Source organism: Podarcis gaigeae, assembly GCF_964106915.1.
Source record: "Podarcis gaigeae genome assembly, chromosome: 17".
Classification (NCBI taxonomy): Eukaryota; Metazoa; Chordata; class Lepidosauria; order Squamata; family Lacertidae; genus Podarcis; species Podarcis gaigeae.
In genome coordinates this window covers 27198147-27219309 of record NC_139694.1, presented here as the reverse complement: position 1 = coordinate 27219309, position 21163 = coordinate 27198147, and the positions used below count along the sequence as shown (strand labels likewise).

Sequence of the window (21163 nt, the reverse complement as noted above, 5' to 3'; positions counted from 1 at the left end):
CCCCTCTACCCTTTTCGTAGCTCTACACCAGCGTGTCTCGGTTGAGAGTCGGGTACAGTATACGTCTCCGGCAAGCGGTGCATGCTGGGAACTCGGATGCCGGTTGCCCCCCCATTGGCTGGATCCGCGCATGTTCCTTTTTGATTGGCTGGCGCGCGCCTCGCCGCCGCTCCCCGTTTTCTTTTTTGGCGGTTTGAGCCTCAATGGCGGCTCGTGTGGTGGGCGAGGCGGCGGCGGCTGAGGCCGAAGAAGAAGGGCGCCTCTGAGAGGAGCTGAAGGGCTTGGCGAAGGCGGAACCCTTGAGGAATTGCAGAGCGCTGACGCGGAGGATATACCTGCACGTGAGGAAAGGAAGACACGGGTCAGCCCCAGTTCTCCTCGCGGCCATGAGCGCGCAGCAGTTCCCGCCTCCTCCCGCCTGGGAGAAAGAACACCTCTGGCTCTACCTTCTGGCGCTGGGCTTCGACCCGGAAAAAGCCGCCGCCGGGAGGGTCTCCACGCATCTCGGCCTGGGCGTGTGAGTGGGCCTTTTCTTTCTTTTTTCTTTTAAACTGACCTTTGTTTAATGCTGCGTTTCCCAAATTTGGGTTTCCGGCTGTTCTTTGGATTACAACTCCCATTGTTCGCAGCCTTCCTTGGAGGTTTCTTAAGCAGAGGTTGGGGGCCCCCCAAAATTTAACTACAGTATTAATATACTTTTTCTTAATTGCATTTCAGTTCAACAGTGGTATTTCAGTTCCACAGTTTCTTTGATAAAATAGGTATTTTGTGATGTGCAAATGGCTATTAGGTCCATAAATTGCCATATAGCACATATTCTTTTATATATATATATATATATATATATATATATGCAGGTTTTGGTGTCCTCGGGTGTCTTCCCGTGTAAAAGTTGGGGTGTCTAGGCGACGTTTCGACGAGGTCTCACTCGTCATCTTCAGGCTGGTGTTGTTCGGCTTCTTGTTACACGGGAAGACACCCGAGGACACCAAAACCTGCATTCCTGTACCCGTGAAAATCTACGAAAGCATATATATATATATATATATATATACATCTATATCTTTATATTTATATCTAAATATTGTTGGTTTTCTAAAATAACATTTTCAACAATTTTTAAACATACTTTCATATCTTATACAATTTTTTTTTACTTTCATCAAGCACATCTGAAAATTTTCCAATCTTTTCCACTTAATTTACATTTCTTACTTTCACTGTTACATAAATATCATAACTAACGCCTCTCTTTCTCTTCTTTGCAATATTTCATATATTCCTCCTTACAAAACTTCTTGTAGTCCTACTAGCGTAATTTGTTGATTACAGTTGCTCTTCAAATAATTCGTAAATTTCTTCCAATCTTCTGTGAATCTCTGGTCCTGCAGGTTTCAAATAATCCTTCCTGTCATTTTATCCAATGCTGCATAGTCCATTAATTTTGTCTGCCATTCTTCTTTCGTCGGTATTTCTTCTTGCTTCCATTTCTGGGCCAACAATATTCTTGTCGCTGTTGTTGCAGTTTAATATCCTGTCTATTAATGTCCTCGACCATATAGCATATATTCAACGCAAGAAACAACAACAATTTGTTGTTGACAAAGCACAGCTGGACATATAAATGGCCGCATTACCTTCAGGAGCTGAGGGCCTCATTGCAGGGGGTTGGGCTGGATGACCTTAGGGGTCCCTTCCCACTCTACAATTCTGTGACTCCATGAAGGGAATTGTACAGTTGTTTGAAAGCAGCTGGAGACCCACTGGTTTCATGTGTGTACATCTCACACAAGTTCCTAGAAGCAACCGCGCTGGTGGGGGTGGGGGGTTAAAATGCTATGGGGGTTTATTCAAGTATATTATTTATGGTAGTGGTTTTTGGAAAAAGATACGGTACAGTTTTAAAAACGAAGTACTCGTGTGCCTTAAGCACACCTCTGGCCGGCAAATGTTGGTAGATGAAGTATTCCCATCACTGCACCTCACTCCCTTTAAATTAAAAAAGAATGTCCACGTTCATGCAAATTGTATTTACCAACACTAAAATGGATCATGGGAAAGAATTAATAGTGCAGGACTGTGGCCTTGTAGCACTCCTGTAAGTTTTAAATGTGCTGTTATAAGAGGGGAAATAAAGCATGGTTGGATGTTAATCCCATTTCTTGCTCCAAAAAACAACAACCTGCTTCTCTATAAATCTTATTATTTTGTGAGCTGCTACCAGTGCATTGAAGGGCCCTCTAAGGGAGGAAAGGAGGCAATCCTGGTGGGTGCTGAGGTTTGTGCATGGGGCAATTGTTTCCTTTACAAGGACATTTCTGGTTTTCATTTTTTTTTTTTTAGGAACATGTTTGATAAACCGAACAAAGATGCATTTAGTATCGTTGTGCACTTCCTTTTTTCCAACGTGGACCAGTCTCGTTGTAATGAGATTTTCAGGTGAGTGTCATGTCCTTTAAACTTCATTTAAAGGATGCTTTATCACTCAATGGCTTTTTCTTATTGACAAAATTATGAACGGGTCCACAACTTCTGGATGGCCTTACAAGCCAAACTAAAAATTGTGGCCACTAGAATGTACCGGTAGTTGGTCCCTGCCAGGCAGCGCCTTTTCACCCTTTCCTGCAGAAAAGGGTAACAGGGTGCTTGCCAATTTGATAGCTGTGTGGTCAAGGGCCCAGCAGCTATGCAGCCCACAATTGCTAGTAGCAGCCTTCCTCTGGGGAGAAATCGTACATTGCTATCCCTTTGTGGGACTGCCGTATTGCTCCCCATTAAAAGAAAATAGTGTAATATCCAGCCCACAACTAGTAGAGGTCTAGTCTTGCTGCAGAGGAGATAACCATAATGTTTGTTTCTACTCCTCCTCTGCCCACCAAAAGGATGCATATTGTGCACAAGGCAGGGGGAAGAATTCTTGTGGATGTGATTAACAGAATTAGAGGAATGTGTAGGTACTACTTGTTAATTTAACATTCTTTCTTCTATTTCTTCACATCATTTTTTGAGATTTTAAGCTTGCTTGCTTCTGCTCTCTCTGTGTGTAGACTTTGTTTGAGAGGAAAAACTAGCTAACAAGGGACTTGCGGCACATTTTCTGGAGATTATTTAGTTGCAACTCCTGCAAGATCATCTTTGTCATCTTTGTGGTGTTGGGGTCAGAAGGTGCTGGAAACTGATAGTGATGAGCAATAGAACTCTTTTCCAACTGATGTCATGAATAGTATCTTTGTAACAATATAGTATTCAGTGTTTGGAATATACAGTTACACAATTTATTAATTGTAAAACAGCAGTAGTGCATTTAACAGTGCAATCTTGCAAATGTCTATTCAGAAGTAAGGGCTTCTATGTTAAATAATACTTGCACTCAGGAAAGTATATAAAAGCAAGAGACCAGTTCAGTAAAATAAATTATTCTGAAAGGTCAAATACCTGCTGGGGTAAGACTAAGTCATGTGCCAGAATTTTCTGTTCTGACAAGTGAATTAGGTGATAAAAAGCTTTCAAGCTTTACTAATTGTCATGGTTAGCTCAGTTTCAAAAGATGCAGATGGAGGAAGCCAGTCGCTTGGTAAGATGATATGTGTTCAGTTATTTATGCTAATGCCAATCTATTGTAGCAAGCAGGAATTCAGAATGGAACTTGATCTCTTTCTATCTGTTTTTTTTTTTGCAGTCATTAAGTTCTAACTATCCACAAAAACAATGGATAGTGATTTATTTCCAAACTAAACATGTAGATAGGATTTTGGAGACAAAATGACTGGCTGGGTGGGAAAACAAAAAACCTGAGAAAATGAGGGTGGAAAGGCTGTGGAATAAATCTCTAGTTAAAAACAGAATTAAAAAACCCAAGCTATATCAATTTAAGATATATGTTTTTTCCAGATAATATCTTTATTGATAAATTCAGGTAATATTACTGTGCTATCATAGTGGAACTAGACTGCACAGCTAGCTAGTAGAAACTAATGCCTGGTCGTTAAGCCAGCTATATTTTGTCAACCCCCCTTAACTATGTGACAAAAGTTGAAAAGAAAACAGGCCAAATAGACTTCCTAAGGCAGGGAATTTAACAGTCTAGGTGCTGCCACAGCACCCTAGGAGAGGTGCTTGTCTCCTAGCTATTTGTCATTCATCACTGAAGGGACCTGGAGATCTTAAGATTAGGCAGATTTATGTTGGAGACGATGCTCCTTTTGGTATTTTGGGCCCAAGTCATGTAGTGAGAGAGTTGTATGTCAGCTTGTGTTTGGAAGTGAACTGGAAGCCTGTGCAGCTGTTGTAAAGTAGTCAGCGCATGTTCTCTTGGGTGAACACACACCAAAACCCTTTGTTGACATATTCCACATCAGCTGAAGCTTCCAAAAATTCTTCAGAGGTTTCCCATTTGGAACACATTGCTGTAATTGTAACATGCCTCTTGTCTCCATAACTTGCCTATTATTTAGCACAGGGGTGGTCATCAGCGTGTGTTCCAGAAGTTTTTGGACTCCACCTCCCATCAGCTTGGCCAGGGGTTGGGGATGATTTAGTACTATCAATGCCAGCCTGAAAATTGACTACAACTGTTGTCTATGCAAACTCTATCCTAGGTGGGAGACTTGGGTTTTTGTTAATGCAAATCTGTTTAGAGAACACTGAGCCTTTTGTATTGCTATGTTTTGTGAGAAATATGTCTGATTCATTGAACGTTTGTTGAAATTGACTTCTTTCCCTTCCCCCGGAATGGAAAGATTTTGTTTTCCTCCAACAGATAAAAAGACAGACTCTGAATTCAGGAAACATAGTTACGAATGGCTAAGAAGAATTTCAGTAAGTATCGGTAAGAATGAAAAAGGGGTTCACATATTTGCCCCATACATATTGGTGGTCTATGAGAATTCCTTTCAGACTTTGTGCTCTGACCCTTTAGGTGTTGAGAGGGAGAGTTCTCTCATGCCCTATTCTCTGCCTCTACCATTTCACCTTTTTCACGCTTTCATCATCTTGCAACAACACAAGTAGTTCAAGTTGTCAGCAAATGATAGAAGCTGTTTGAAGGAAGAGCCAGAACGGAGTGTGGAGGAAGATTCCTCCCTCCAGTACTTGCTCCTTTGGGGAGGGTTCCTTGCCAGCCCCAAAAGTAGCCGGTCAGTTTAAATTGTTGCTGTCCAGGATCAGAACATTGGTACCTCTCTTTAGTTTTTAAACAGGGCATTTAAATATGGCCTTGCAATCCTATGGTTGCAGCACGTGGGATTGAATTTGAAACACCCAGTGCCGACATAAAAGTACATTTGATGAAGTCATGCTGGGTGGGATTCAGCACAGCAGAAGCTATTGCTTCATTTGTTTGGAATATGAATAAACAGGCAGCCCTGTTCAGGGAAGCTTTTAACGTTCGATGCTTTATTGTGTTTTTAGGAGCCACCCAGATGGGCTGAAGAATAATAATAATAGTAACAAAATACCATAGTGATATCCAACAATAATAAAAAAACAAAAAGATAATAAAAACAGATAAAACTATCACCAGAGAAAAAATCGGATGGGAAAACATTTGGGAAAGCGTGTAAAAATAAAAGTTGTTAGCCTGTGACAAAATGTGTCCAATTTCAGAGCCTGTCTTAACTTCTACAAAAATCCAGTTGTGATGCTACTGGTACATGGGCTGCTGTAACTAAGCTGTTCCTGTCCAGGAATGGCCATTGTTAGCACAGCAGTGATGTCTGGGAATCCCTGCTTGTCCCAGAACAGCTGCCGGCAGGGGGTGGGGGGGGTGGCACTCTGGTTGTTACTTTAACTGGTTTACAAACGGTAACAACAACATGCAATCGCCAGCATAGATCCTGGGGGGCCTCCACCATTCTTACTTGGCTGATCCCCAAAGTAACCATGGGGGCAGGTTGGCGTGATGGAAGGGCTGCTCTCGTTCCACAGGTGCCTCCTTTGAACACTGGACCACTTTGGAGGTCTGGACTTCACGGCCCTCTTCCTCTCCTGGCTGGGTTTCCCGCATTTCAGAGGCTTGGACTAGATTACCCTTTGGGGTCCCTTCCAACTCTACAAAGCACTTCTAATTACTGAGATCACTACTGTCACTTCCAGTGGCAGTGATGAATCAAGGAGTACTTCCAGACTGTGTGCCTGTTCCTTCAGAACGTACAGCCTCGTTCAGACCAGTGATAGGGTGGGCTACCTCTGTTCTGTCCAGTGCCACATTCCCTGGGGTGGGGAAGTAATCTGTGGACCTTGCATGCTACGTGTTGGTGGGGTACCTCCCTCCCCCCATTCTTTTCCCCCTCTTTCTCAGCAGAGGAAGGAAGGTGTATTGTGAGCTATGGCTCAGGCACAATATTATTTATTAATTTATAAACCACTTAAATGCCATAATGGTTTCTAAGCAGCACACAGCTATAAAATTGATACATACTTAGATCCACAATAACAAAATCCATTGGGGAACTCAACATCCTTAATTAAAATCTACAGTAAAACAATTAATAATCATAACAAAGCAATACAATCAGAAGTTTGGTATTGGTACAAGCCACAGGAAATGGTGAAGCAAAGTATGTTGATTTGTCAAAGCTACTTGCTATTGTTTTATTTGCGGATTGTATTAGTGCTACAAACAGGTGGTAGCTAAAGCTTAAATCTAAGAGAGAGTTGTAGGCTGCAGTTCACTTCCTCCGTTCACTTTTTTATCCTTTTAATTCCCGAGGACGAATGTGGAAACAGCTTTCCTCCAGTCGTTGCGTCTTTATTCCTTTCTCCCGGTGGCTCTAAGTTCATTCATCTAATGTACTGCTTCGCAAGATATGTCATAATGCAACATGTTAAAGTAGATTCTGCAGGTAAGCAATCATTTCTTGGAAGGCTTTCTATTCCAAACTAGCCTTTTTTATATGTATGCCACGTGGGAAATAAATTGTAGGACATGCAGTTGATACTGGGTTCAAGGGATCAAAAAACAGAATGAAGGGGGGCCCATGCACAAAAGGCTTGAGAAACTTGCTTCTTCCATGTAGGTGCTGACATATCCTATCCAGAAGCAGTGAACTCAAGACCTCCCGACTTGAACATTGCAGTTGCAAAATATCATGTAGCACAAAACAGATTTTTACACGGTCTGCAAAAGGAAGACACTTTGATTCAAGAATTGCAGAAAAAAGCATTGTAAGTAGAGCTTCTATAACATGTAAGTTGTGGCAGTTTGAGTGATCCAAACAACCGTATAGCTGAGATTGTTGAGTTTTCGTTTCTGTGCTGCCTTCCAGCCAAAAAGGCCCTCACAAAGGGTTGCACACAAATACACAATTCAAATAAAAAAGTAAGTATGAAACTTACAAAAATGTAAGACAAAATCTTAGCACTTCTAAAAAGACCAGAAGCCAAATAAATGCATGATCCTGCCAAAAGACATAGGGCAGTCTCTACAAAGATGTCAGGGAGAATAGGAGTAAATCCCTAGGGAGCAGGCCTGTGTAGCTAAAAAAGCCTTCTTGATTCAAACAAACAAACCAAAACTTTTAGGGAGCTGCCATCTTAGAATTGCATATTACTAAAAAAGTAAACACATGAACTATGTGAAGCACATATTGGGGGTTTGGGGCTTAAGGAAAAAATGCTGTTTGCTCTTCAGCAGCTGCTTTTGGGAGTATTGTACATTTAAGAATCTTTACCTGTAGCTATTGGCTTTTACTTCTTTGTTTGCAGGCATTTTAGTAAGCGAATTAGAGATTTGAAATTTGAAAATGCAGATCTGGACAAGCAGCTCCAAAAGTAAGTGTACCCTCTTAGCTTGCTTACATTTGAAAGTTTCAGTTTAGAGTTTTTTGCCCTGGTTGTAGTGTTAACGCATTTTCATTACAACATAATATCTGGCGGATATGAGAAGTGGGAGAAGGAAGCATTTTGTGTTGACTTGTATGTGATACGCTCTTGTCATGCCTAATGCTCTCAATGGCTACTGATTAGCTGTTAGCAAAATACACCAGAATATGTGAGCCAGCTTTTGCTGTAGCACAAATTGTATCGTTGGCTTACACTTTTTGTGTTTCTCATTTTCTGTCTAGAATGGAGAAAGGCGCTAATCCAAGTCAGAACAACACAGCAGAGAGAGTTGAGAAGGTGAGGATATTTGATCATGTAATTCCAGCTATCACCATCTGGTGCCCTGCCTCCCAGGACTGTCATTCTACGCGCATGCATATTTCTGCTTTCTCAAAGTATCTCATTTTCTCTCTCGTTTCCACCCCCGCTTTCTTTTACTTCCAAAGGTTCGCTGTTTATGGACACAGATAACGGAAACACTTACACGTCTACAAAAAGAAATAGAAGTTGTAGATTCAGTTGTCAAAGGTCATATTGACCAGTACATATTAGATGGCACAAGTGTCGCTATTAATGTTCCGAGGCCTCTACTTGAAAAAGTTGAAAAGGATATACACCAAGTAAGTTTCTATGCATCTTTGCTTTTGCGCCACTGTTTCTGTAGAATTGTTTTTTTCTCTTGTCTGGTGTTGTTTCGTTTAGTTGTCTGAAATTCATTGTCCCCTAGTTACTGTGATTAGCAACTTTGTTAAGACAAAAGGCAGGGAAAGATCTGCAGTATAGTGAAGATGTAATGAAACTTAAATCAAAGAGCTCTGTTCTAAGAGTTGTACTTCTTGCAAGATCATTCCACCCCTACACTGAGTTGGGCTTACGTGTGCCAGGCTCTCCTTGCAGCTGACCGATCATTGGGTTGGACGAGGTTCCATGCATATATCGGCACCCTTCATCTGTAATAAGCAGGGGTGACTAACCCACGGGTCGCATACTACCCCCAAGAGATCCCCCCCATTTAAATTGTTTGCCATGTAAATTTTTAATTTAAGAGAAGTTTACTGATTGCTCCCAAGCATACACTAGCATGATGCCAAAAGTCTTTTGGTGCCCTTTTCTCGGTAGTCTCTTGAAAAATCACAATGAAAAATCGGTGATGCCTTCTTCTTTTATCCTTCAGCCACTCCCCATTTGACTTCCAGGCCCTTGGCATAAAGAAACAATCTACAGCCCTGAATCTCAAGCCGCAGGCACTCAGTTATCTCTTAAATCACGGGCTTCACTCCATTTGTCTTGCATGGCTCAATATCCCATTATATTTTGCTCAGTTTTCGAAAGAGGAATGGGGTGTTATGACGATTTATTTCTGTATTAATCAGTTCCTGCCCTTGTTTGCAACGTTTTGCAGTTTCATGTAGGGAATGTCTATGAAGAAGGAAAACTAAACATTTTAACGGTTGTCCACTTACTCAACAAAGCTTTGGAAATACTGATGCATGAGCGCTGGCGCATTGACAAGAATGCACTAAAATTGGATCTTCAGTACATGGAAGGAAAGACCAAATACCAGAATGTTAATTTACAGGGTCTTAAGTCACTGAGGTGAGTTCAGAAGTCTGTGGCTTGCATATCCTACATGCACAGCCGCTTTTCACATACTTGTGGCATGAATAAACTGACTTACTGGCCTGGCTTAGATGTAAGGGTCTGGTAAACCATGATTTCCTGGATCTGGAGCAAACTATGCCCCATTTTCTGTTTTCGACCTTAAGTCAATACTTCTATGGTTTATTAAGTCAATTTTCTCATGATATCTGAACCAGGAACCTGCTTTAAGTAATCCCTAAAACCAGGAACATTCCTGCTTTTTTACGATTTGCTTAAATCAGAGTTTTCTGGTTTGGATGCCATGAGGAAAGTGTGGTTTAACAAGTGCTGGAAGTATTCAGAAACGGAATAGAAAAGAGTGGGAAGCATACAAGCACAGTATTTGTTTCTGGACTAGTTGATGGATCTGAACTTGGAGTACAAAATTCCTTTCTCCCTGTATGTCTTGGTGTCCAGATTCTATTTTAAACAGAGGACCTGTACTCTTTACCTTCTGGTTTTATTAACTTGCAGTTAGCTCATTTCAATTGCCTTTTGGTGAGTATTCTTGCTTTTCAGGTCTATACTAGTAGTCTAGTAACTGTTAACTTTTTAAGACACAAACTTACTTTTGTGAGTATCAAATAGCTTCAGATTTTTGTAAATGAAACTTGTATATTGTGGTCTTGCAGTTTCTTTCTGCTTGTTCTAATTATGGTTCACAACTAGACTTTAGTTAAGGCACAGCTGCTGTGTAATATATAGCAGATACATTCACTTGATAAACTCATTTGTTCATGAAATCTCAGTTTGCTTGAATAAAACACTTTGTACTAACTATGTTGGTTATTCTTCAATTCTTACAGGCAAAAATTAAAACGTGAAGATTGTGTATCAATAAAGCAGTCTATTTCTAAAAAACAGCAGGAATGGGATTTGAAGTGGGAAAATTGCCTTGGCCAGTCACCTTTTCATTTAATTAAAAATCCAGATCCTGTAAGTATCCTTTTGATTTTTAAAAATGTATGTTTTCTGTAGAAAATTAATTGAAACAAATTGCCTTTAAAAATCCCAAAGGCAGTCCCCTTGTTATACTAATTGTTTAACTTGACCAACACACTTTTTGGTAGTGACGCTGGTAAAATCCTCAAGTATTTTGCAATGGTTAATTCTCTTGATTTGAACCATCTTAAAGAGCCAAACCTATGACCCCTTACTATTGTAAGGTTGTAAGTATAATGTTTTTAGAATGTTGCACTATTTTAGTGTTGTTAGCCGCCCTGAGCCCAGCTTCAGCTGGGGAGGGCGGGATATAAATAAAATTTATTATTATTATTATTATTATTAAGTTTTCAAATGTTTATTGAAATGGTAAAACTTAAGGGCAGCCTTTTAGATTTTGAAAAGAGGCTGTGTGGTTTTAAAATTTTGTAGGAATTTTAAGTTTTCTGGAATATCGATGATATATTTACTCAGAGCTAAAAATATTGTTTAACATAACTTTTTGAATGTCTTTCTTTTTAAGGCACTTGACTTATTACCAGCCATGTCTCCCCTTTCTTTTTCTCCTGCTACCGAGGAAGCTTATAAAAGCAGTGTCTTCTGCCAGTACCCTGCATCAATTCCAGGTAAATCTCAAGAGCAGCTTTATCAATCCTGCCCTGAGATCCATAGCCTCAGAGCATGGGTAAGGGCTTTCGATGGCAACAGTCGCAGACATGTCTGTCTTCCTCTTTGCATATTTATACATTTAAAATTATCATCATTAGCCATAATTTTTTAATCATCTTGCTAACATGGGCACAATATTTGAGGCATGTAGTATTAGTCATTAGGGCAGGAATCCCAAACTTGGCCCTCCAGATGTTTTGGGACTACAACTCCCATCATCCCTAGCTAACAGGACCAGTGGTCAGGGGTGATGGGAATTGTAGTCCCAAAACATCTGGAGGGCCGAGTTTGGGGATGCCTGCATTAGGGTATTCTAATCTAGTAAATATAACAAATTTGCACTTCTCGAAAAGCCATGATTCTCTTTGTAAAAATGTATTTTTAGATTCTACCAAGAAGAAGAGTTTTCAGAAAACAGAACTTGAGCTTCCTGGCAAAGCATCAAGATGTCAAGGTAGTTCAGATGGGGTAATTGCAGAGAGGTATGGCTTTAATATGTCCTTATGCATCAGAGGGCTGTGTGTGTGTGTGTGTGTGTGTGTGTGTGTGTGTTTGTGTGTGTTTTGAATGTGACATAAGTCTGAAAATTGGAGGAGCAGGTATTATACAGGGATGAAGTACTGCTACACATCTCACCTCTTGTTTATAGTTCTGTGACCATCTCATGGAAATGCAATGCGAATCAGTCTTTTCCTTCTGATGCAAATCTAGATTTGAGCTCCAAGGCTATATGGCTTCACTTATCTGCCGTCTCTTACGTTTCCTTAGTCCCAGGAGGCGCCCAGGTCCAATATGGGGGCAGAGGAGGAACAGCAGAGCTGAATTAATTTATGCTTGGTTTCTCTTGTAATGGGAAACTACCCTCAAGTGAGGAGGACCCCACTTGCGCTGCTGCTGCTCCTGTCAGGTTTGGGAAGCATCTCTGAAGAATGTTGTCCCCCCCCCCCCTTGTAAGACATGCATGCTGCTCCCTGAAGTTCTTAGGGTTGAAATATCATTTGAGCTACGCGTGCAACTGATTCTGCACAGGTCAATATTGACCCAGCTATATATGAGGCATACCTTCCAGCTCTTGTAGCCCTTCCTATAAAGGACTATAAATAGTTTATCCAAATAGGGGGAAATACCGTATTTTCCCGTGTATAAGACTTAAGCTAAAAACTTGGGGTCATCTTATACATGGATAGTGGAGAGGTGGGACGGGCAATTGGTGGCTGCTGCAAACAGGATATTGCCCGCGGCATTTTTGTGGGTGATTGGTGGGTGCTGCAAGGTCCGCTGGCTACTGGCTTCTGCGGCAATTGGTGCTTGCTTTCGGCGAGTGTGCAGACAGTTGGCTGTTGAGTTCTTGCGGGTGAGCGATTTTTGGCAAAACCGCCACTCCAAATGCTCAACAAGTCTGGGCAACCCCCCCCCCCCCAAAAGATCAACAACTCTGGCCAATCTCCCCCCAAAAAAGCTCAGCAACTCTGGACAATCTCCCTCCATTTTCTCTATTTGAAGAGAAAATACAGTACTTTCCATATGTAAAACACTGATTTTGCTTGAAGCTCTCTGTGTGGATTGCTACAAGTTCGTAAACTGGTCTTCATCAATTTGTGATTGTGTGGCATGGTGTGCAGTTGCGATTTGTGTGCAAGCTGTCTTTAAAAGCATTCTATGAAGCATATATTTCCAGGCACTGAATTCTTTGTGTGTGCATATATTGTTGTTCATGAGATTCACCTTTATACTTCTGGGAAGCTGATACTCAAATAGAGATAAAGCTTTGCTCTAGTTGGCACTAGCTCTCCCTATAATAAAACTGCCTTTTGATGACCGGGACGAATTGAGGGAAATCGTAACGGACAGATACGGGGCATACAGCTTTTGACTGAATGAAGTGCAGAGCATCAACAGTATGCATTTAGTAATATTTTCACCTCTCCTCACCCCCCCAGGATGGTTGTGCCCTCTTCCAGTCTTGCCACAGCGTCTGAAAATGAAACATGGGTATCTTCGGAAAAGGTAACCTAACTGTTCTTGAAAAGCTGAAGTGTCTACAAGGAGTTACAGAGCTTGGAGTAAAGTTATAATTTGGCCTGGTTCTGTCTTTCCCAGCTTGTGGATGGGAGTGATTTCTGCTTTTGGTTGGAGGAGAAGGGAGACAATATAGGCACCAAGAAGTAGTGCTACTCTGGGTGTGAGGCAACACATAGACTATTTTGTGAGTGTTCCGTGCCTTCCACATGGAGTTGATCGGCTTCAAAAAACGTTACTACTTCATAGAGAGGCCATTGCCTTGAAGAAGCTGAACCTTATCCTAAGATTATTTTACTGGTTTTGACCTTTTAATGGCCTTGAGACCATATATGCCTGCCAGTAGACATGCATGAGAGAGAGGGCCTTTTCAGTGGTGCTCCTGTGCCTAAGGAATTATTTATTCTATGGCCTAATAGATTTATAAATATTTCTAAGCAATTCATTGGGTTTTTAAATAGTTGTCTTGATTTTCATTATTTTATTTTATTTTATGTTGTGTACTGTTTTTAGTTCTTTATTAGATTTCTTACCACCTGTCCCAGGGCAGGTTACAACAATAAAATATGTGAAATTTATTAAACAAATGAAACAATTATAATGGGGAAACACAAAAGTGTCAAAACAATTAAAAACATTTCCATATATAAAATAATTCCATATAATAACAATTAACAATAATTGCCAACTTGGGAGCTATCTTGTGAGGTTATCTACCCTGAAAGAGGGCCTAAAATCTTTAAAATTAAATGTTTAAAATGTGTATATGGTGCAAATTTGGCTTGGTTGCTGCGACATCATAAAATCTTTTACCTTAAAGAAGACCAGCTACACCAAGCTTTTCTGTAGTGACAGCCCAAATCCTGCTTCTCCCTTCTGAATAGGGGAATCCATATAATTTGGGAAACTGCAGCATTGTCTGTTGCAGTTAAATCTGCCATGGTGGTTATGTTGTCAAGAATGACAGTCTGCATCTAAAACCAGACCTTGAGCATTTGTGCAAATAATTGCATCATTTCAGGGATCAGTTACTGAAACACCCAAGGCAGCAGATCACTCTAGTTATCAACTCTTAAGATATAAAGGAAGAAGTTCGAGACCTGTGAAAACAGCAAAGAAAAAACAAGCTGATACATTCAAAACGCCATCTTCCGTTAAACGGGAAGATCCTCTGAAGAAGGCACAAGAGCAACTGGCGGAACAGGTGAGAGCCGTCCTTGAATGTGATTCAGCCAGAAAATTGCCACAAGGCAAGCAGCTCTGCTTAGCTCAGGCATAGGCATAGGCAAACTCTGGCCCTCCAGATGTTTGGGACTACAGTTCCCATCATTGCTAGCTAACAGTACCAGTGGTCAGGGATGATGGGAATTGTAGTCCTAAACACTTGGAGGGCCGGAGTTTGCCTATGTGTGGCTTAGCTGGATTCAGTATTGGAAGGTCTGAGGTAGGGGAGGGACCTAGTGTCAGACTTCGGGAGAGCAACTTCCTCCCTTTGGCCATGGATAAGCAGAACAAAGCAAAAACAGTCTCTTACCATTTAGAGAAATTTTAATGATCACAGCTCAAGAACATCTCGGAGGAAAGGTGTTCCCAGTTAAGGTTTCCACCCACTCCCCCCCCCAGTCACTCCCATCACTTCCGTCTTGCAACCTGATCTTGCAGCCACCATGCTTTTGGTGTAGCCACCTTATCTGCTCTACGTGACCTTGGAATGATAGGCTGGACACTTTCCAGTGAGAGAGAGAGAGTCTGTTACCTCTCTCTCTCTCCCCCAGTTCTTCTTCACTTTGCTGTTCACCCCCCCCCCCCCGTTCTTCCCAACTATGCCCCTCTGCAAACCACTGTTCCAAATCTATACTGCTCTACTGCTCATGGGCAGCTTCAGGATCCTGGTCAGGGGAGGGGGAGGCTTCCACCATTTCTCATCAGAGCTGCAGACCTCAGCCTGGTCTCTTGACACCTAGGAAAGAGTTGGGAAATCTGCTTGCATCTTGAGCAGCTGCTTTAAAAGCTGTTTCGTTGGCAGGTGTCTAATGAACTAGTTTTTCTGTCGAAGTTTTACTAATGCTGCTCTAAAGCTCAATGTTAATAGTCCCATAGTTTGTCAAAGCTGGATTCAGAGTCCCATGAGTAGAACCCGGTCCTGTGGAAACCTGTGTTACTTGTATTTTTTTTGTGTGTGTATTTTTTTGCAGATGGCAGATGTAGTAGTATCTAATTCTCCTCAGAGCACTCAAGGAGGAGGACAGGATTTGGAGGACCTGTTTGGCAGCTTAATCTCAGATCCCTTCTTAGCAAAGAAACAGATTCCACGGACCCCAGAAAATCTGAGTGAGTATCTCTAATATTCCACCCTTTAGTTATCTATGGCAGAAGATTCTGCAATGCCAGTTGGTACAAAGTTAAGGTTTTGAGGGAATGTAATTTCCTTGTCTGATGCAGGAATTTTACAAGAAGTCACGTTCTTTCTTGAACAGGTAGAATAGACACCACAATGAAAGCCATCAGAGAAATTGTTCAATATTTTGGGCAGTCAATGATGCTTCTGTGCTAGATGGCAACGTTTTCCTCTAGGACTCAAGTGTTGAAGGCAATGGCAGCTGATACCTTTTGACACACAGGTTCTTCCAGATACATCCTCATCCTTTCTGCCTGTGTCCATTTTTCTTTAAAGGGTCAGGAAGAAGGAAGCAGAAATTGTCCTAGTGGCTCCCACTGGACCAGGAGGCTCCCTTTTTGGAGCTGACTGACTCATTGAGAGGCCAGTAAATTGTTCCCTCTCGTCACTCCAGCTCTTCTTGGGGGAAAGTGTGATGTCCTCTATGTTGGCCTGCATGAACAACCTGCCAAATTGTAATTACATGTGGGAAAGGAGGAGAACAATGGTTGGTCAGAGTTCAGTTACGAGCCAGATTAGCAGAAATGCTAATAGTTCCCAAAGGGGGTGATTCTTACCAACTTTTAACTTTACTCTTCTCCCAGTGCTGTGTGCAGCCTAATTCACTTGTTGTACAAGACAGGCACAGACTATGGTATTACCTTCACTCCCTGAGAATCCATTTTTTGTTTATGAAGAGTAAGTTTCTTTTCCTTAAGGCAGCAAAGCAGGCATTTCCATTCTGTGGGCGATGCCTGGTGAAATACGCCTGGAGGAGGGAAGCCTTTTCACTGGTCAGAGGTTGATGCTTCAGCCTATTGTCTTGCTGTTCACATGACTAGCAGAGTAGTTCAAACTAAGAAAATCTGTTCGGCTCACACAGAACCTGATTTTTAAACGCAGATCAGTCACAGTCTGGCAGTACAAATAGTTTTGCTTCCCTGAACTTTGACGTTATATCCACCATTCTTCTAAGGACCTTATACTTAAGTAACTGATGACATTGCATGTGGAAGGAAGCAAGGGAATCCAAATGGCCTGGGCCCAGTATCCCTGAAGGAGCATCTCCATCCCCATTGTTCAGCCTGGCCACTGAGGTCCAGCACCAAGGGCCTTCTGGCGGTTCTCTCCCTGTGAAAAGTGAGGTTACAGGGAACCAGGCAGAGGGCCTTCTCGGTAGTGCGCCCGCCCTGTGGAACGCCCTTCCATCAAATGTCAAGGAAATACAGTGGTACCTCGGGTTACAGACGCTTCAGGTTACAGACTCCGCTAACCCTGAAGTAGTACCTCGGGTTAAGAACTTGGCTTCAGGATGAGAACAGAAATCGGGCTCTGGTGGCGTGGCGGCAGCAGGAGGCCCCATTAGCTAAAGTGGTGCTTCAGGTTAAGAACGGACCTCCGGAACAAATTAAGTACTTAACCTGAGGTACCACTGTAAACAACTATCTTGACTTTTAGAAGACATCTGAAGGCAGTCCTGTTTAGGGAAGCTTTTAGTGTTTGATGTTTTATTGTGTTTTTAATATCCTGTTGGAAGCCTCCCAGAGTGGCTGGGGAGGCCTGACCAGATGAGCGGGGTATAAGTAATTATTTATTTTTAAATATTTATATTTATATTTATATTTATATAAGCTGTCCTTGCTAGTTTTGAAGGTAACATGCTAACTGTGCAATGGAAACACGTTGGATAGGAGTATGGTCTCCAGTGCAGTGTTACATTTCACTTCTTCTTGATTGTATTTTAGTTACTGAAATTAGAAACTCCTGGAAAAAAGCTATCCAGGATGAAGAAGCCTCAAGTGTGGAAATGAATCACACCGAAGCAATAAAAGACATGCCGGAGGACCGAGTCCCTGCGTCTCGAAACCAAGTAGATTCAAGTATGGCATGCTTTATGTCTTCATGCATGTCTGATACAGCAGAATCTCCTTTTCTGGATGTGCAGTCTCCATTTTGCTTTCAGCAGGTGGTTACTGGTCGTAGTGAATTGCTGACCCATCAAGCAGCTGCTGGGCCAGTGGATGAGATGTTTTGGAAGCAAGGGTTAACACATGCTGTTCCAGGCAAATGTGAAACAAAAAGTCCAGGACCTGGCCTCAAGACTGAACGTGCAAGTGAGCTGGAGGATGGTCCATGGAATGGCATTGCGGCAGAGACTTTGCCTCCTTACGTGAGCCAGAATTCTTCTATGAGTACAACTGTGTCATGGGATGGTCTTCCGATAGGAAGCTGCTCTGATAGCCAGGAAGTTATCCAACTGGGCATACTTCAAGAAACCCTTCCAGAGGAAGGGGCACTCATAAGCCTTAATAATAGTTATAAAGATTTTGAACTGGATGAAGTAAGAGAAGACAGCAATGCTTTGCCGGACTGCGTGGCAGGAAGTGCAAGCAAACTGGATTTGCAATCTATTCGAAGGCGCTTGGAAACGTTGAAAAAGTCCGCGCTCGAAAACTCGCTGCCTTCTAAAAAGCAAATCCCAAGGTGCAGGTCTGAGTTTAGTCTCTCTCCGGCGAGCCTAGAAGCTCTCAATGTTCTTACCCCTTCGGGGAAACCATATGCATCAGATGCAGAACTTTCCAGGAAACCATCGCACACGACTCTTCTTGAAAGAAAGATCCTTCTCTCCCCCCTGGGTTCACTTCCTTCAACGCCACAGAGAGAGCAGTCAGGCTCACAGGATAGGGGAGACCTGTTAAATGGTTAGTACCTATTGGATCTTGCAGATGAAAATGTGTTTTATTGCTGTGTTGGGGGGGTTGGCATTCCTCTGTTTTCATTGTATGATTTAGGCCACAGTCCTCTTGTTTGCCTACAGGGGAAGCAGAGTTGCTCAGTGGTTAGAGCATCTGATTTGTACGTAGAAGGGGCAGGTTTTCTCCCTAATCATCCACAGTTAGGGGTGTCCACACCTGCTGTCTGAAACTCTGAAGAGCTGATGTCAGTCAATGTAGACTCGATAAAAAGGCCTTTTGGCTAAGATAAAAAGCAGCTTCCTATGTTCCCAAGCCCCAGTGAACATGATGGGACTTCTGAAGCAGGCATGGGATTGCTGTGATGGAACACTTTCTAATACTGAGTGGAGCAGAAGCTAAGGAATGCTAGCATACTGCTAGCACAGTTCTGTAAGGGATAAAATAGCTTGCATTTCTGCTGTGCTCAGATTTGCATTTTCTAGCACAAGCAGTCATGTCATAGTAGGTACACAAGGGAGTAAGTAGCTATGTGAAATGGCTTATGTACATGAGACTGAAGCCAAAGAAACATGCCACTAATTCTGCACATCCAAGGTAGTGTCTAGGTTTTTTTTTTTTTTTTGCCCACCATTTCCTATGTAGCAAACAGCTTTTTAAACTTTGGAGACTTCCCAGGCCAGTTTGTGTTAGAGCGAGAAAGTCTGTTGTCTGTTTTTTATTTCTTTGTTTAATTCTCATTTGCTCCCACTTGCACAACAAGTTCTCTGGATATAGTTTTATTTAACAAAATCCACGTGCTGATTTTAAAAACAATCTTGTATTCAGAGATCTTGCATGCGTCGTTTGTGCAAGAAAAATGATTTCTCATTTTCTGCGCTTAGATGTGAAACATTCTCTCAATTTTGACCATCTTATTCTTAATATTATCTAAATTCTAATAGCCAAAGTGACCATAAAAATATCCTTTTGCTACTTGAAGTTTTAAAGGTTTTAACTGAGGTTGCTTTGTAGTAGATTTCTACCCCTTACATAACGGTACGTCCTTAGAAGGCTTTATGCCTAAAGGACTATTATTTCTAGGCAAGTTTTTAAAAAATAATTGAAAAGTTTTTGAATGGTATATGTGTTTCTTTTTCAGAAAAGTAGCATGGAACTGGATGTAAAAGAATCTTCATCTGCAAAGATCTGTAAAGATGAAAACATTCCTTGGTTATAACAATGCACTAACTTCAGAAACTTTAACATTTCACTTTTACCCTAAGTATTTTTTTTTTTTTGGTAAACCTCATGCTTTCATTGAGATTTTGGTGTTAAGGAATGCAAACTCTGACTTAGTTTGTTGCATAGTCCCCATTATGGTGCTCTTCTGTTTTTACTGATTAAGAGATCCTGAAAAATTGAGGCCATTTGAGACTTTCACAAGCATGGAGTGTTAAGAGACTGAACCAACAAATATTATCCGTGTACACCTTTACATATCATAACTGCATTCTAATCAGATTTTGACAGATCATTTTGCTCCAATCCTTTTCAGCACATTCTTAATGAAATGCTCTTGTAAATAATTGGCTAAACCAATTGCCCATTCTTATGTCAACTTTTCCTTCTGTGTGTGAATCTACAGAGGTCTTCATTATGCAGATGTTTTCATCTTTCTCTTCTGTGTTTTGTCTTAATATTTGCTGTTGCAAGATGCTCCCCCTAAAATAGGTTATGTGCTGTGTATTTAAGAACTAATCTAAAAAACGGAGAGCTTTCTTTGTTAGAACACATTTGCCCAGACATAGCTTGGTCATGTAGACAATGAACTGAATTCTAGTAACTAATGTATTGTCTTAAAACTTTCACTTGTCTTAAAATATTTATTAAAATAAAATAAAAGTTTCACTTTTTTGAAAATCATAATAAACTTCTCTCAATAAAATCTTCTGATTTAAGGGTTTCCCTCCCTCAGCTCTTCTGAAGAATGAAGTAAATTTATTTACGGCTATGAAAAAGGCCCAACTAGTGTTTATGCCTGTTTACTTATTTTAGGCTGGATTCAACTAATGGGTCCTGCCAGCGAAAGCCCAGGTAAGGCCTTCTGCTAGCACAACAGGTCTTTCCAAACTTCTGCAGCCCCCCCCCCCTGATTCTGAGTGGTCCAAAATGCTTGCGCTGGTGGAATTGTCATCTTAGCGCCACATTGAATTCCTCCTAAACCTCCCTCCAGCTTTATGGCGGATGGTCTGTTCATGTGACTACTGTGGCTTCTGAGCTGGGAAAGTATTTTTCCAGCAGCAATTTTCTATACTTCATGAACCATTATTATTAATTTCATTTCTATACCGCTTTATATTTTTAAGAATCTCAAAGCGGTTTGCAGCATATTAAAACATCAATAAAACAATCTGAAGAAAGTCAAATAGAAAACTAAAACATTATAAAGATTTCAAAATAAAATATTATAAAGGAGGTCAACTACAGAATATATATTTAACACAAAGTTAACAATCTTAGGCATTTAAAAGCAACACATTCCTAAGTGAAGTCAAATGCACATTTAAAACAGCATAATTAACAAGAGAATAAAAATGCGCTTAGGAGCCTCTCTGATCACAGAAGTAGCTTTTGCCCCTAGCATTTAGTAATTTTCCCTCTTGCATGATATATTGCAGCATTTGGGTTATGCAGGTCGGGGGAAGTGGACCTGCCAGAATTTTCTCATTTGGAAAAGCCAAATAGTGTCATAGTGAAGTCTTCAAGGTGGAATCTACATGCATATAGAAAATGCTGTGAAAATGCTTTTTTAAAAAAAAGATGTTTTAGAAAAATACTTTTAATTTTGCTTAGCTCACTGTCGCCATCTAGTGTCACATTTGTATATTGCACTTTACAACACATTTAAAATGTTTATTTGCAGCTGTGTAGCTGAGTCCCAAGTCAGACTTGCTACTTTTTCATATAGTGTGTTAATGTAGAAAAGCCCCTATAAAAGAAACTGCCAGCAAGGGATGAT

At 41.2% G+C, this 21163-nt stretch overlaps 1 protein-coding gene and 1 long non-coding RNA gene across 3 annotated transcripts; one reads left to right on the top strand and one right to left on the bottom strand.

Annotated features, from left to right (window-relative positions):
* The first annotated feature begins 143 nt into the window (after positions 1-143).
* Positions 144-20102, top strand: HAUS6 (HAUS augmin like complex subunit 6). Of its 2 annotated transcripts, none has more exons than XM_083718653.1 (17): positions 144-517; positions 2344-2439; positions 4740-4818; positions 6710-6842; positions 7017-7164; positions 7705-7770; positions 8064-8118; positions 8268-8441; positions 9224-9417; positions 10269-10398; positions 10928-11030; positions 11459-11555; positions 13014-13080; positions 14114-14296; positions 15288-15423; positions 17215-18171; positions 19304-20102. In XM_083718653.1, exons 1-17 carry the CDS (start codon positions 387-389, stop codon positions 19309-19311), a joined length of 2757 nt encoding a protein of 918 aa, XP_083574779.1. In that variant the 5' UTR covers positions 144-386; the 3' UTR covers positions 19312-20102. The 2 variants fall into 2 exon arrangements, with proteins under 2 accessions (XP_083574779.1, XP_083574780.1); XM_083718654.1 differs by having other exon boundaries at positions 170-517; positions 4760-4818.
* Positions 15419-18281, bottom strand: LOC310835420. Its single transcript, XR_014559659.1, has 2 exons — positions 18180-18281; positions 15419-15935 (listed from the first exon to the last, which is right to left on the bottom strand). It is a non-coding gene; the product is annotated as an uncharacterized lncRNA (long non-coding RNA).
* Positions 20103-21163: the final 1061 nt, after the last annotated feature.